The 17,315-nt window shown below is 36.9% G+C and overlaps 1 protein-coding gene across 1 annotated transcript; it reads left to right on the top strand.

Moving 5' to 3' along the window:
• The first annotated feature begins 1,751 nt into the window (after positions 1–1,751).
• Positions 1,752–12,539, top strand: LOC118239383 (ubiquitin-conjugating enzyme E2 E1-like). The gene is made up of 5 exons (XM_035449723.1): positions 1,752–1,825; positions 5,065–5,169; positions 5,623–5,785; positions 10,258–10,334; positions 12,029–12,539. The coding sequence occupies exons 1-5, from the start codon at positions 1,752–1,754 to the stop codon at positions 12,537–12,539; spliced, it is 930 nt and encodes a 309-aa protein (XP_035305614.1).
• Positions 12,540–17,315: the final 4,776 nt, after the last annotated feature.

Below are 17,315 nucleotides of genomic sequence, written 5' to 3'. Positions count from 1 at the left end.
ATTCATCAAACAAGTAGCTCATATGTTTAATGAGATGAATTGGTGACATATTGGTTTCATGATTGACTGATCATAAAGCTTTAAGTTGTTTCACAGTCCTGTGATTTCCTCATTCCAGAAGTATCTTCTAACTATAAATCAGTGAATGAGCCACAAAACTAAATAATGTTATTCTAGGGAAATATTAGATCAAATTTTAATTCCTGTAAGATGTTTATAGGTGCCAGTTTTCTGGAATAAACTGTATTGTAGATATGTATTTACTCCGTATCTTTCTTAATTAAGTAGAAGACCGGATTTCATGATTCTATCCTTCTCTAAAATGCCCCTGTGTAAGGAAAATGAAATATTCATAACAGATAACTTGCAACCTAGTGTTTGTAAATTACACAGCAAAGCAATTTAAGATAATATTAACTACATCCACTATCATTTTTTCACAGCCAGTTCTTCTTTGTATTTGCAGGATGTGAGTTCAGGAAGAAAAGAAGTCTATTCATTTAAAGTTTAAGAAAGACACATTAGTCCTGTTAGTAAGAATCTACTTTTAAAAATAGATTGACTGATAGCAGAAATATCTTGTAGAACCTTCCCCCAAATATACTATTTCAACTTCAACTACCAGAAAAGGCAGCTACAAATATGAATCAATTATTTGATAAAAATCTAAAAAAAATCACATTTTTTTCTATTATTTCCCTTTCTCTAAGTAAGAAGTAATATGTCCCATGGCTCTTTTATCCTATGTACCAAAAAATCTTTGTTATACTTTCTTTTCACAATGAATTCCATATCACCTTTATTATCACTTTCTATTACTTCATACCAAAGCACATCTTATAGCTACATTCAAGTGAATTCTAACAATTTTCAAATGATATATATTAAACACTTTCTTTGTCAGAAAACTAAAACTGCTATTGCTGAGAATAAATAAATTGTTAATAGGAAAATAGTATCAACTAACATTTATATATATACTAAGTTTTATAATTCCTTTATAAAGCAGGTTCATAATATCTTATTGAATCAAGTGTGATTTTTAGATTTGTATCCAATAATTGCTTCATAGTTGCAAATTGGCCTTTTTCTGATATCTGGATTTGGAATAATATATTTGAAGCAATGTTATGAAGAATATAGCATAATAATTTTTGTTATTGTCTTGGCAAAAACAACAAATACATTCTTAGTTCCCAAAATTGCTAGGCAGGCAGCTGAGGAAAAAAATCTATAGCTTTAACCAGAATCTTTCAATATTGACCTGGCAAGGAAGATATGCCAACAGGTGATTTTGTGACTTTACAATTCCTAGATGTAACCACTTTCTATCTGATTGGATTTTAAGCCTAACTACATAAAAGGAAATCCTTGTCTTGGACTCTAAACCTGGCCAAAAGCCCATGTCTGTGGGGGTGATAGGCTCTAGGGAACCTCTTGATATTATGATTTGGATTGAGGGACAGCCTCCTACATATTTACATTTATATCCAAAAACAACTGCTGATATCACTTTTGACCAGGTATGATTCTCTTTTGCAGTGGAAAGTGGTTGATGTAGACACGTGGCTAGTCAAAGTGCTGAAACTAAGTAACTTTTGAATAAAGAGCTCTAAATGAGAGAACTGTGTCACCTCTTTCAAGGGTCAAGAAATGTCATAGAAGATACAACATAAAGAATATAAGAGCTGGATGAAGAGGAGAAGGACGGTTAAATACTGTCTTCTGGGTACAATATGGTCCTTGTAATCATGAACTCACAGAAGTGCAAGTTACCTACAATGGGCCTGCTCCTAAATGAACCTGTCAACATCAAGTCGAATGGGTGATGGGATTATGTTGCAATGAATGGCCCATACTCATGTTCATACTGAAGGCTCTGGCTAAACTTATTGAGATTCAAAACAAAAATAAAAAGGAAGCTAGAGACAGGAAACCTGAAATTTGACATGTAGGAAGAAAAAAGGGGACAGGAATGAGAGAGTCTGGATAAAGTATGTGAATGTGTTCAGAGTCTATTATCTATGTGCATAATATCACCAAAGAATGGATTCATTAAAAATATTTGGCATTTGTAAAAATAGCAAAATATTTGCTCATAAAAACAAAAGTATATAGAATTAGTACCTTCTTTCTGGATGGGGTTAGACAGTGCAGAGCTTCCTCCATCATATATTCATGCTGAGGTCATTTCAAGTTTAACTAGAATTTGATAGCCTAGATGGAGAATCCCATGGGCAATTATGCAACTGTATTCTGGGGCCCAAAGATCCAGAATGTCTAGTCAACTTAGCTTCTGTTAAACTGCCTTTCTGTGTGGAACTGCTTAGCACTAACTGCTTATCTTAACTTCTGTTAAGCTGCTTACTTCTGAAAGTTCTACTACATCTTTAGCATATTTCTAATCATCTCAATCAAAGATGAAACATATTCCTGATTGCCCATGAGTTTTATACAATGGTCATTTCATTTAAAGAGTTTCCTTTGTTTCTATATATTTTCATGTTAATATTAACCTACTTTTGTGTTCCCTTATTAACAGCAGATTACTGCAGAAATAAATAGGATAATTTGTGAATAAGTTGTTGTTGCACAACAGATTGTAAAAGGAGTTATGAACAAACTCAATAGCCTTCAGATAGATATTAGAATACCAAAGGGGGAAAAGGTATTTTATAAGTCTCAAACGTCCATTTTGAATTTGAAATTATTAGGCATATCTTTCTCTGTATTATATGCACAGTAATCAAAACAAAGCAGAACATCTATTTTATTTCTAAAATTTTCAAAACATAACAAACATTCTTAATCAAATTTTAATATGCTGTTAGTCACACTACTAACCAGATTTGTTTTGAAACTTCAAAATAGATAGTTCTCTTTCCTCTATAAATTAATGAGAACAAGCTAAGTTCTACATTTAAAGCAAAATGCAGCAAACTGATGGGAGAAATTTTCTGATCAGATTATTTGAATCAGGAAGGTTAGGGCACTGTAGGTGGCACCATTCCCTGGGACAGTGGTTTTGCACTGTATAAGAAGTCAAGCTAATCACAAATCTGGAATTGAACTAGCAAGAAGCTCAATTCTGTGTTATCTGCTTCAAATTCTGACTTGAATTCCTGTCCCAGTTTTCATGAGTAATGGATTGTGATAGTGAAAATATAACCTGAAATAAATCATGTCTTTCTCTAAGTTAAGCTTGGTGCTATACAAATGACTTATTGTTTAAAAGTACTTGCTGCTCTTGCAAAGCACACACAGTATAACTCATAACCATTCTTAACCCCAGTCCCAGAGATACCATACATACCTGACCTCTCTGGGCACCAGGTATGTATGGGATACAGATATACATGCCAGTAAAGTGTGTGTGTGTGTGTGTGTGTGTGTGTGTGTGTGTGTGTGTGTGTAATAAATGTATAGAAACCATACCATATAACCCACTTTAGAATGCATCATTGGTCAACATTTTATATTATATGATTTAAGTTATCTGTGCATAGCAACTTAAAATATTTGTGAGTGAGAAGAATAAATGAAATGAATGAAATTAACTTTATAAAATGGATTAATATTTGTTAATATTTGAACAGGGAGCTGGACAAATATCCTCAAGGATAGATATATATATATATATATATATATATATTCCAAAAGTTATAGTAGTGTTCCTACTCCAACTTGTCTATCTCTAGGTGATCCTGCATCCAGTCAAGTTGATAATAAATAGTAACCATTCTATTAGTTATTATTCTTTTGCTAAAAGATAATTTATGTAGTATATACAAAGATGTCAAAGAAAAGTTTATTTTTTGTATGGCTCTAAAAGTAGAGAAGACAAATCTTGGGAGTCTGAAAGTGACAAAATATTTCTACTGTATCCTAACATAACAGGAAGTGTCACATGGCAAATGGATACTGTTGAAAGAGTCCTAAATGTGAAAGAACACTGTCACAACTTACATATTCCCGAGATAACTAACCTATTTACTTGTTGGGACCCAGCCCCCGAGGAGTCTCTAAGAGTTGTTTTCCAGAATAACCACAGGTACCTCCTGTTTTCCTGACCTCATCTCATTAAGATCAATATCCTGTTGTGAACCCTTTGACCTGGGGTTTTTGTAAGTTTGTATATAAGGCTGCTCTACAATAAAGGTGAGAGACAGTCTCTCAGAAAGTGGACCAGTCATCTTGTCATTCATCCAAATCTCCAGACTTTCGCCCAATACTCCGACTTAGAGGTGGCTAAGGGTGGCCATAGTGGAGGTTACACCGAGATTGGAAAAGAAAGGGGACCCTGAGAGATCACCCTTAGAAGGCTGGCTAGCAAATAAGGAGTTGTGAGGATGGATTGCAAAAGGTTCTAAGAAAATAGGTACCTCAACTCCTGAGAGAGTTGGATTGGCAAAAGGTACTAGAAAATAGGTACCTCAACTCCTAAGAGAATTGGATTGGAAAACGGTTGTGGAAAATAGATACCTCAACACCAAGAAGAGTTGGATTGTAAAGGCACTGGAGAAGGGGTGCCTCAACTCCTAAGAAGGTTAAATTGTAAAGACACTGGAAAGCAGGTACCTCAACTCCTGAGAGAGTTGGTTTGAGAAGGTACTGGAAGGGTGCCTAAACTCCTAAGGGAGTTGGATTGAAATAGAGAAAATACACAAAGAAAGTTTAAAGAGACAAGGTACTGGCAAGATCTCATTTTAACTTTGAATTAAGTAATAATGTTATAAAAATTATTAAAGAAATATGGGAAATCCTCCACTGAGGAATCCCTCCCTTGAGTTGTGCACCAGTAGCCAGCTGACCCAGCAGCTGGTGAGCTTGGCCACTTGATCCCGCTGCAGGCTGCAGTCAGCTGGCAACGATGTGGTGTGCACAGGCTGGAGAAATTGCCTCCTGAGAAAAAGTTGGGGTTCTATGCTTGGTAGAAATGCTGGTTTATCCTGCAGAGAGGTCAGATGAATGGTGACGCAGATGTTCTAGAATACTATAAGAATGAACACTCCAAGAAAACCCTGCAGATTATCAACTTAAACTTATGTAAGCATTTGGATGTAGGCCTGACCTTCAACAAAAAGAGCTCCGAAAGCGTTTTATGTTTGATATCAAGACCAACGATTGCACTTTGTATCTGGTGTCTGAGAAAGAGGCCAACATGAATAGGTTTGTCCTGAGCATCTGCCAGATCTGTGGCTTCAGTCAGACTAAAGAGAGCACAGACTCCACTGAGAAAGCACTTTTCAGTCAGTCACAGTCTCCACTCTTCTCCAGCTGAGTTCAGCAGCTCCAGTCAGCACCTACTCAGAGCAAGGAAGTCCTGAGCTCATTCTCACTCTAGCCAGTCCCCTGTGTAAAACTGGCCTGCCTTGCCCTCTAGTGCATCTCAGGAGTATCAACACTTGCACCAATGCATAAGCCAAAGAACAGAAAATGCAGGGAGTGCCAGTTTCTCTCAGGGCACCCGACAGGAGAGTGATACGGCCACACAAAACTTGCCCAGGGCAATAGACACTGCATTAACAGGGTCAGGGGTCAGGTCCATGGCTTCTATAGCCTTCCCAAGCAAAGCCAACATAATATAGAATTGAATGACAGTGCTTTTAACCTCCTCCATAGCCTGACTTCACACAGCCACACCAAGGGCTGCCTCACAGGGTATGCGGCAGATAGAGAGGATGTGTACACCTTCAAGACACCCAGCAACACACTGTGTAGGGAATTTGGAGACCTCCTAGTGGACTCAGCCATAGCTCCCCCACGACAGTACACCAAGACCTCGGTGGGGCAGCCCTCAACAAAGACCTCTAGTCAGTGACTACAAATACCCAACATGAAGTGGAGAAAACACCTGCTGGTCTGCTAAATCTCCAGAATAGACTATTGTGGGTTAATCAGACAGTGCTCACTCTAAAGAAAACTATGTGCCTGTAAACCCATATTCTGACAGCCCCATGAGCACAGTGCCCTATCACTTTCACACACAAGGCTACCCATCCACACCCCTTCCAAATCATAGAGGCTCCAGCTGAGGAAGTGAGATCCAGTCACCTCTATTCAATTGCCACCACAAGCCTGGCGGAAAAGCAAAGCCAACACCCCTTGACCTGAGAAACAATGCTGTTACCAATGAGCTCCCTTTCAAGGCACCTGTCACCACATCTTGGTCCTCAGTCAACCACACCTTTAACTCCAGCTTCTCTCAGTACTGCGGTTCCATCTCCACACAAAGAATCACCAACACAGACTCTGGAGACAGTAAGGAGAACTATGTCCCTATGAAGAACCCAATGTCTTCATCCCCTGTATCCAGTGGCACTAACAATCCAGCTCCAAAAAAGAGTACTGGGAATGTGAATTACACAGCCCTGGACTTCCACCCAGTCTCCCCGAGCCCTCATTTCAAGCCATCCACATTATCTGTTGCATTGGATGAGAAAGGAGAATATGTCCAAGTGGATAAAGAAAAGACCCAGGCCCTACAAAAGACCATACAAGATTGGAAAAAGATGTGGCAGTCCTCAAGACCCCCCAAAGATGCCAAGCTATGGTAAGGATGGCCATCACTCCCCTCACCTCCTCTCCTTTGTGAGTTTTGTTCAAAAGATTTATGTATGTTCTGTATGTATGGTGTGGCCACACGTGTGTATGAAGTGTGATCATAAAAGTGTGACTGTTAACAAAAGAATGCTATTGTGTTGTCTTTAAATCATTTAGTTGCTGGGGAATTGTTAAAAGTTGTTAAAGTACAGGTTACTTGGGAGGGAAATTTCTGTTTTTTTTTTTTTTTTTTCCACGGAGGGTGAAGAGCTGTGGATTCCTTCTAGACTGGTGTGGTTTCATGGGGCGGACCCCCTGAAGCAATGGCACAGGTGATCTGAATATTTATTTTCATTTAAATTAAGTTGGTTAGAAATGGTAGTGATCACAATCAATCACTTTTTTAATGGAAAAAGGAGGAATGATATAGAAATGATACTTTGTATTGGAATGGCTCCTCATTTGCTGATACTTTGTAATGGAATGGATATTCATTTGTTGATATTAGTTAGGTTTTCTAGATATATAGATATTCTTCAAACCTTTCAAAGATTCACAGAATATATAGAATTTAAATGATTTAGGGTGTTTCTTGACAGTGAGACACATCTGCTTCTGGCACACCAATTACAACTGAGAGGAAGATGGGCATCAAAGAAAATCCTTAAGGAGTTTGCCTTTGACATGTCAAGACTAGCCATTTGGGCACGAAGATTCTCTTGCCTGAACTGTTTAACTGTTGCTTTATAAACTGGACACACAGGACCCATAGGAAAGTGACTGCTGATGGACCGTCCTAAAGGGTTCCTGCTTCATGAAAGAGTCTGCCAGATACTCCACAGGACACAGAAAAAAGGTAATGGAAAAACTTCCAATGCAGTGGACAGTTTAGAAATTCCTGCTTTGGTGAGAAGTCTGCCAGAAACATTGTGGCCTGTAGGCTAAAGATGGATGACCCAACATTACCAAGAAACTTTGGGTGACTGCCTAGAAAGAAAGATGTCTCTGTTGGTTCTAGAGTTTATATATTATCCTTCTATGGCCTTTGATGGAGTTGAAGATAGATAGTTATTGTAACACACTAAGATAGAATGGTTAAAATATTATAGTTCTTACTTGATAACTGTTTTATTATATGTAAAGAAGGGGGAGATGTTGGGACTCAGCTCCCACTGGGTCTCTAAGAGTTGTTTTCCAGAATAACCACAGGTACCTCCTGTTTTGCTGACCTCACCCCACTAGGATCAATATCCTGTTCTGAACCCTTTGACCTGGAGTTTTTGTAAGTTTGTATATAAGGCTGCTAGACAATAAAGGTGAGAGACATTCTCTCAGAAAGTGGACCAGGTGTCTTGTTGTTCATCCAAATCTCCAGACTTTCACCCAATACTTGGATTTAATGGTGGCAATTGGTGGGAATATTTACTTTATAACAAGCTTAGTCCATTCATTAGAGCAGTGGGCCCCATAGCCTAATCATATTCAATAGATTCTACTACTCAATGCTGTAGGGATTTAAACTAATTGTTATGATTTTTGTGGTAAATTTCAAAGCAATAAAAACTAAACAAGAATATTTCTAATAGTGAGAAAGAACATACACTAAACACAACTTATTGGTACCATATATGTGTAAACTTTCATGATTATAAGGCAAACATATATTAACACTATGTAGTCTCTTCTGTTGACACCATATCATATTCAGTTTTTTTCTGAATACATATATCCTTTATTAAAACATTGAAAATTGTTTTGTTTTTTATTTAATGTATATGTATGTGCTTGTATGTGTATATGTGCACCACATGCATGTTTATATTCATTGAGACTAGAAAAAGATGTCAGATTTCCTGGAACTGGAGTTACAGACAGTTGTGAGTCATTGTGTGGGTGCTAAGAATTAAACTTGGGCACTCTGGAAAAGCACCAAATGCTTTTAGCTGCTTAGTTATCTCTGCAGATAATTTTTGAAATTATAATTATGTTGGTTTGTACATCAATATTACATGAAAATCCTATCAGGTTAGATAATTGACAAGTTTTATTACACAAAAATCCCAGTGTATCAAACTTAATGCATATATAAAAAAGAAATAACTCTAGGAAGAGCAAACAACAGTTTAAAATGGTATAAGGATTAGAAAATAGATTTTTCTGAAAACTCATTTCCTATTGCTGAACTAATATTGTTTAGACCTTGATGATATACACTATGATGGTATACACTATATATTATCAGCACATATTTATTAATGATTGAAATATAAAAAAGAAACTTTATAATGTTAACCAATTTGCTTATGACTAATTTTAAAGTTTATGGTCAATCAAATTAATATGGATATTACTGTCTTGCAAATTTTAGCGTATGTGCTATAAAAATGTGTTATAATCAATGAATATACATCATATGGCTCAATTCTGCCTTCATCTCATTATGCCTAACAACATTTCTACTAGAGGTAGTGTAGAATGTTGCCTAAAGAGGGTATTAGTTAAATGAAGGAAGCCATACATTTTTAAATGTTTAGTTCAAGGGTCAAAAGTAGAAGTGTAAGTTATTTTAATTTCCTTTGTATAGACATTGAGTGAGTGAGTAGTTAGTCACTTTGAGTCAGTTTTCTCATTGCTGTTTGAATTTTACTCTTTTTTTTGTTAACTTTATCCCATGAAAATGTACTGGAAAGAAAATCCTAAAAATTAATTGGCACAAAAGAAGAAAAAAATCTATTTCTATTCTGATTATTTACCTATTAAAAACTCATCCATTTATGTTTATCAATTATCTATCTTAAATTGTGGAAGTTAATTTAGAGTTGGTAAGTATGCAGGAATTGGAAGAATATTAAAGGGTCATGTAAGAAAAAGGGACAGATATTTCACTAATCTCATGAGTGCTGCAAGCATCCATGTTTAATATTATTTTAATGATGGCCCAAATGAAAATTAATAGCAAGGAACGTGGCTACCATTTAGGAATTACACAGATTGAATATTTGTAGAAATATAGTGCTAGCAATTCTTTCCAAATAGCCTAAGAAGTAAATGTAGAAAATGGGGAAAATGTGATCCTTTTTCCCTAAACAAATTGGCAGAAAATTACTTTGTATTATTTTATTAGTAAGAAAATAGAGCTTGTAATTAACTTGTTTATTTAGCCTGATTTCCAAACAATGGGTAGAATCTGAAGTCTTATTTTTTCCTTGCTAATTCTAACACACTTTGAGAGATATTTTAATTATGCAAAGAACCATTAGATAATTTCAATGAAGAACAATAACAAAACATGTTTTATCACCCAATGGAAAAAGAGTAGTTTATTCTAGTATGAAATATGAGCAACCATGGCCTATGAAACCACTAGGATTTCCCCAAATCCATATTTCAAAGTCACACATTTTCATGAAGGTCTGTAATAACAAAACAAAGAAAATCATAACTTATATTCAAATGAATGTGTAAATATTCTTTGTTCATACCGCATTCACCTGTCAAACATAGACCCTAGGTTTACTCACTAGAAAGTAGAAAAACAAAACAAAATAATAACAACAACGAAAATTACAAAGCTAGGGAGAAGTAATTATAGATTCTTTATCTTCAGAAGCTCTATATGGTGACAACAATTTGATTTCAAAACTCAACCTCAATAACTGAGAGAAACTAAATTTGATTATTTTTAGCTATCTATTTTCTGGTACTTCGACACAGTGGTACTACCACAAGAAGGAAGATGAGGAGGAGGAAGAAAACGGGGAATACAAAGAAGAGATAAGAAAGAGAGTACTGTAAAATATTTCATATTAATATTTTACTCAGTAATATTTCACTGGTAAACACACATGTATACATACACATAGAATATCTTGAATGGAAATAAGAATCAATTATTCTATTGGAGGCAGTGGCAAGTGGATCTGTGTGACATGTAGACCAGCCTGGTCTACAGACAGTGACCTTGATGTCAGAAAGTCAGGGAAACATAGTGAGAACTTGTTAAAAAAATAGAGTAAGAAGAAATAAAACAATATATCCCTTATCTTCCCATTTATTTACTCCTCTTTTTAGTAAATAAATCATTGGGTTTTTTTTACAAAGATTTTCCAGCTTCTCACTATTCACCTCCTAGAGAAAAAGGGTTTTGGGGAATACAGGTTTTCTGTACATGAAAGTAAGTCCGTGTAGTTTACAATATTCCATGGAAAGTAAGCCTATACTTCTTTTAACACATCATAGTGTTTTAACATCCTTAAATCATTCAAGATAACAAAAATGAACCTACTTTCATGTCCCATTTTCCTCTTTCTCATTTCCAAATTGTCTTGAGTCAATGTCAATGTCCTGAAGACTTAGTAGTACTAGTCAAGGCTTTGGAATGCACTCTTCATAAGTACCAGTGGAAAACAATCAGACAGCTATGGGAATATTCCAGAATCAAAAAGAATAAATAGATAACTATGCCCTAGAATAGAACCTTTACAAGAGGACTTTTTAAAAAATTAGGAGCAGTATTAACCATTCGATGAAATTATAATAGAAATGCAGTATTGTATTATTAGTTATAACTACTATATTGAAATTAAATTTATTGCTTTTAAATGCTAGCAATAGCAATGGCTTATTTTTTTCTCCCCCTTTGTTGTGAGAATTTCATCAAAACTTACATTTTTAATTTCAATGTTGAATTTTTGAGGACTTTAATTTATATTAAATTTTATAAAAATATAACCAATATCTACTTTAAAAAGGTTTATCTCAATATTAAATTCCCTAAAATTTTTTACACACGAGAATATCTTCCTTAGGAAATATATAAAATTAAGGACCACAGTGTGTTCAACTTAAATATATAAAAATAAAAATTAAAAATTAAAAAGACATTGTAATGAGTCAAGGGGAGTTGGGTAGAAGATGTTCACTGTGGCTCTACATATTAGCTCAAAGAGCAACTGCAGAATGAGGCTCTGAGGCAGAGGCAGCATCAGTCATTTTTCGCTTGCTCCCATCATGCTCCTCTAACACATTGTTCTAAAGTTAATACCCATGCTGACCTCATACTGACTCTGTATTGACCCCTAAGCTCCACCCACATGACCCTACGTTGACCCCCACGCTCACCTCACATGTCTATCACTCGTCATTTTGTTCATTGTGACCTCACAGAATATTCTGGTACAACCATTCTGACAGTAAAGTCACTTCTTCTGCGATATTGCCAGCAGCAGGCCGCCCAGAGCTCGAGCTCTTGGTCCCTTAGGGGGCCTGTGCCTCCTGGGATCACAGCCTCCCAGCAATTCAAGTGGATTTTCCAGCTCCTGCCCCAAAATCTCCGGAGTTTATGTAACTCTTTAGGAAGAACTAAGGAGGTAATGCCTCCAGGCCTTGACTCTCTGTCTGCCGCTTCTGTTTCTGAATTATGCCTTTATAACTTGAACTATGCCTCAGCCTAATCATCATCTTCTCATCTCTCTCTATACCTTAGGTTCAACAGAGTAATCTACAAGCTGCCACACCCAGTGAACAAGAAAGTTCATCCTAGTATGGAGAGAGTGGCGCTTAAGCGGATCCAAAAGGAGTTACTTGCCATGAATCAAGATCCCCCGGCCCAGTGTTCGGCGGGGCCCGTATCAGAAAATATGTTTCATTGGCAAGCAACCATAATGGGGCCCGAAGACAGCCCCTATCAAGGAGGCGTGTTTTTCCTGTCGATCCACTTCCCAAGCAATTACCCCTACAAACCCCCCAAAATTTCATTTACTACCCGAATCTTCCATCCTAACATTAGTAAAAATGGAAGTATCTGCCTGGATATCTTAAGTTCTGAGTGGTCACCCGCACTTACTATTTCAAATGTGCTGCTTTCCATTTGTTCTCTGTTGTGCGATCCAAACCCAGATGATCCTCTGGTTCCTGAAATTGCGAAAGTTTACCGCAAAGATATAAGGCAGTACAACAAATTAGCCCGGGAGTGGACTGAGCGATACGCAATGTAATTCCAACATGTAATTCCATGATCAGAACAATAAACCTTGTGGCTTTCTTTATCTGTTGTGTTTTATTTATTATTTTGAGTGAAGCTATGCCTCTCCAATCTTTTCTATACAAATAATGTACAATTTTCAAGCTAGGGTAACTAGGAGTGAGGGTTGCAGGTGGAAGAGAAGAGGAAATGAGTGGGATACAGGGGAGGTGGGGACTGAGAATGAGGAGAAGGGCAAATGGATTGGTATGTGGACGTAAGAGAAGGGCAGATGGCAGGGAGATAGGTGTGATGAGAATAAGGAGAGGGAAAGATGGATGGGGTGCGGAGGAGGTGGGGTGAGAGTGAGAGGAAGGATTGGGTGTAGGGGACAGGGTAGGTAAGAGGAGAAGGACAAATGGGTTGGATATGGGGAAGGTGGAAGTAAAGGGGAGAATGACATATGAATTGGGTTTGGGGAACTTGAGAAGTAAGAATAGGACAAATGGATGGGAGGTTGAGGAACGAGGGTGAGAATGACAGATGGATGAAATGTGAAAAGGTGGGGGTGAGAGTGAGAAGGAGTTGCTGGGAGATGCCAGAGAGAGGAGAAGAGTTGAGGTGCTGGGAAAAGTATAAAACCAGTTTCAGTTTAGATTTGCCCAAACAATTTTTTAAATTAGATCTGGAAATAAAAGCGAGAAAAAGCTGTGGTGGCATTAAGATCCAATGGCAAGCAGTACCACCAACGAGTAATGGAGGAACGTTTTTAAGAAATGATTTCTAGCCGGGCATTGGTGGCGCACTCCTTAAATCCCAGCACTCGGGAGGCAGAGGCAGGCGGATCTCTGTGAGTTCGAGGCCAGCCTGGTCTCCAGAGCAAGTGCCAGGATAGACTCCAAAGCTACACAGAGAAACCCTGTCTCAAAAAACCAAACAACAACAACAACAAAGGAATGATTTCTATATGCTTAATACTATGTATTATTACTATGTAATCAATATTATCTTCAACCTCATTAAGTAATCTATGCTGGCCTGCGTTGCAGATCCTTCTGCCCCAGTATCCTCCTATATTGTCATGAGAGCCTGATATTATAGCTTCCTTCATTTCCACAGTGGAAACTTTTGAAGTGGACTTTCAACAAAGTATTTTGAAATCCACTTTATCTCTCCAAATTGAGTGGATTAGGAATTTGTTTTTATAATCATAACCAATTTTATTGTTTTAAATGTGAATTAACAATAATAGCTTGGAACTGGGTGTTGGTGGCAGACGCCTTTAATCCCAGCAATCGGGAGCAGAGGCAGTTGTATCTCTGTGAGTTCGAGGCCAGCCTGATCTCCAGAGTGACTGCCAGGATAGACTCCAAAGCTACACAGAGAAACCCTGTCTCAAAAAACAAACAAACAAACAAACAAACAAACAAAAACAATATTAGCTTGGAATTATTGTGTTGTTCTACATCACTTGTGTTTTTTTTCTGCTTTTCTCATTGAGTTTTGGGATAATTTGAAATATTTTGTATTTCATTAAGATACTTTTACATAGTAATCTTTCTGACTCACACATTTGAAAGTAACTTTATTTTTCTACTACACGGAGTTATTTCATTATAGTATACAAAACTAGGTTCAAATTTATTTTTACTTTAAACCTCTCTCTACACTATTATATTATTTAACATTATTATTATTATTTTCTTTTGTTACTGTAACAATATTTTTCTTCAGGTATTTTTAATTTGAATTAGGAACAGGATTGTTTTACCTGACAATCCAAGTTCCCTTCTCCCTCCCGTCCTCCCCTACCACCCCCCACAATTAAAACCCTGCCTTCACATATCCTTTCTCCTCCAGCTGGATGGTGAGGCCTTCCATAAAGTGTCATCAGAGTCTATTGTATGCAGGAAAATGGATGGAACTAGAAGAAACCATTCTACTGCCAGATTTCTCTTTAAACCTATAATGGATCCTTCTATTGCTGTATCTCTTTTCTTACTCTCTTCAATTCTTCCCCTGACTAAATTTTCTTGCTCCCTCATGTCCTCCTCTCCCCCCTATTCTCCCCCTTTCTTTCTGCTAGCTTGCTCTCCCCTTGCACCATGCTCTGAATTAGCTCAACAGATCTTGTCCCTTTCCACTACTCTGGGGGCCAAACATGTCTCTCTTGGGGACCTCCTTGTATTCTAGCTTCTCTGGTGATGTGGATTATATGCTGCTACTCCTTTGCTCTATGTGTAAAATCCATATATAAGTGAGTACATATCATGTTTTTCTTGATGTAACTGGGTTACCTCACTCAGGATGGTTTCTTCTAGCTCCATCCATTTGCCTGCATATTTCATGATTCCATTGTTTTTTCCAACTGAGTAGTACTCCATTGTGTAAATGTATCACATTTTCTCCATCCATCCATTCTTCAGTTGAGGGACATCTAGGTTGCTTCCAGGTTCTGGCTATTACAAATAATGCTGCTATGAACATGGTTGAGCAGATGTTCTTACTGTATGAATATGCTTCTTTTGGGTATATGCCTAAGAGTGGAATTGCTGGATCTTATGGTAGACAGCTTCCCATTTTCCTGAGGCGTCGCCATACTGATTTCTAAAGTGGCTGTATGAGTTGGCACTTGCAGCAGCAGTGGAGGAGTGTTCCCTTTCCCCACATCCTCTATAGCATATGATACCATTGGTGTGTTTGATTTTAGCCATTCTGACAGGAGTAAGATGGTATCTCAGAATTGTTTTGATTTGCATTTCACACAGATGGCTAAGGATGTTGAGTACTTTCTTATGTGTCTTTCAGCCATTTTAGATTCTATTGAGAATTGTCTATTTAGTTCTGTGCCCCATTTTTTAATTGGATTAGTTGGTGTTTTGGTGACTAGCTTCCTGATTTCATTATATATTTTGGAAATCAGCCCTTTGCCAGATGTGGGGTTGCTGAAGATATTTTCCCATTCTGTGGTCTGCTGTTTGGTTTTGTTGACAGTATCTTTTGCCTTACAAAAGCTTCTCAGTTTCAGGAGGTCCCATTTATTAATTGTTATTCTCAGTGTCTGTGATACTGGTGTTATGTTCAGGAAGTGGTCTCCCATACCAATTCTTTCCAAGGTACCACCTCCTTTCTCTTCTAAGAGGTTCAGTGTGGCTAGATTTTTGTTGAGGTCTTTGATCCATTTGGAGTTAAGTTTTGTGTATGGCAATAGATATGGATCTATCTGCAGTCTTCTAACTGCCAGCATCCAGTTATGCCAGCACCATTTGTTGACGGTGATTTCTTTTTTCCATTGTGTAGTTTTGGCTTCTTTGTCAAAAATCAGAAGTTCCTAGGTGTGTGGGTTAATATCAGGATTTTAAAATTCAATTCCATTAGTCTACTTGCCTATTTTTTGTGTCAATACCAAGCTGTTTTTAGGACTATAGCTCTATAATAGAGTATGAAGTCAGGGATTGTGATGCCTCCAAAAGTTCCTTTATTGTACAGAGTTGTTTTGGCTATCCTGGGTAATAGTTTTTCCATATAATATTGATTATTATTCTTTCAAGATCTGTGAAGAATTGTGCTGTTATTTTGATGGGCATTGCATTGAATCTATAGATTGCTTTTGGCAAGATTGCCATTTTTAATATCTTGATCCTACCTATCAAAGAGCATGGGAGATCTTTCCATTTTCTGGTATCTTCTTTAATTTCATATATATATATATAGCATTACCCCAAAGTATTTTATGTTGTTTGTGGCTTTGTAAAGTGTGATGTTTCTTCGGTTTCTTCCTCAGCCCATTTAGCATCTGTATATTGTAGGGCTACTGATTTTTTTGAGTTAATCCTTTATCCTGCCACTTTGATGAAGGTGTTTAATAGCTATAGGAGTTCCCTGGTAGATTTTTTCTGGGTACTTATGTAAACTATCATATCATATGCAAATAGTGAAATTTTGAATTTTTCCATTCCAATTTGTATCCCCTTGATCTCCTTTTGTTTTCTTATTGCTCTAGCTAGAACTTCAAGTACAATATTGAAGAGATATATATAGAGAGAGTGGGCAGCCTTGTATTGTTCCTGATTTAGAGGAATCTCCCTGAGTTTCTGTCCATTTAGTTTGATATTGGCTGTTTGTTTACTCTATATGGCTTTTCTTACATTTATGTATGTTCCTGTTATCCTTGATCTCTCCAAGACCTTTATCATGAAGGCATATTGGATTTTGTCAAAGGCTTTTTCAGCATATAGTGAGATGATGCTATGAATTATCTTTTTCAGTTTGTTTATATGGTGAATTACATTGATGGATTTTCATATGTTGCACCATCCTTGCATCCCTGGGATGAAGCCTACTTGATCATGTTGGATAATTTTTCTGATGTGTTCTTGGATTTGATTTTCCAGTATTTTATTGAGTATTTTTACACTGATGTTCATAAAGGATATTTGTCTGTAGTTCACTTTCTTAGTTGTTGCTTTGTGTGCCTTGGGCATCCAGGTTATTGAAGCCTAGTAAAAGAAGTTTGGCAATGACACTTCTGCTTCTATTGTGTGGATCAATTTGAGGAGAATTGGTATTAGCTGTTCTTTAAATTGCTGGTAGAATTCTGCACTGAAGCCACCTGCCCTTGGGCTCTTTTTGATTGGAAGACTTTTGATGACTGCTTCTATTTCTTTAGGGGTTATTGGTCTATTTAAATTTTTTTCTGTTCTATATTTAATTTTGGTAAGTGATATCTTTCCAGAAAATTGTCATTTTCCTTTAGATTTTTTATTTTTGAGGAGTTCATATTTGAGACTTCATCTTGATTGATTTCTCC

The sequence above is a fragment of the Cricetulus griseus genome, chromosome X (assembly GCF_003668045.3).
Source record: "Cricetulus griseus strain 17A/GY chromosome X, alternate assembly CriGri-PICRH-1.0, whole genome shotgun sequence".
Classification (NCBI taxonomy): Eukaryota; Metazoa; Chordata; class Mammalia; order Rodentia; family Cricetidae; genus Cricetulus; species Cricetulus griseus.
The sequence above is the reverse complement of the archived record's forward strand: the minus strand, read 5'-3'. Positions and strand labels throughout refer to the sequence as shown.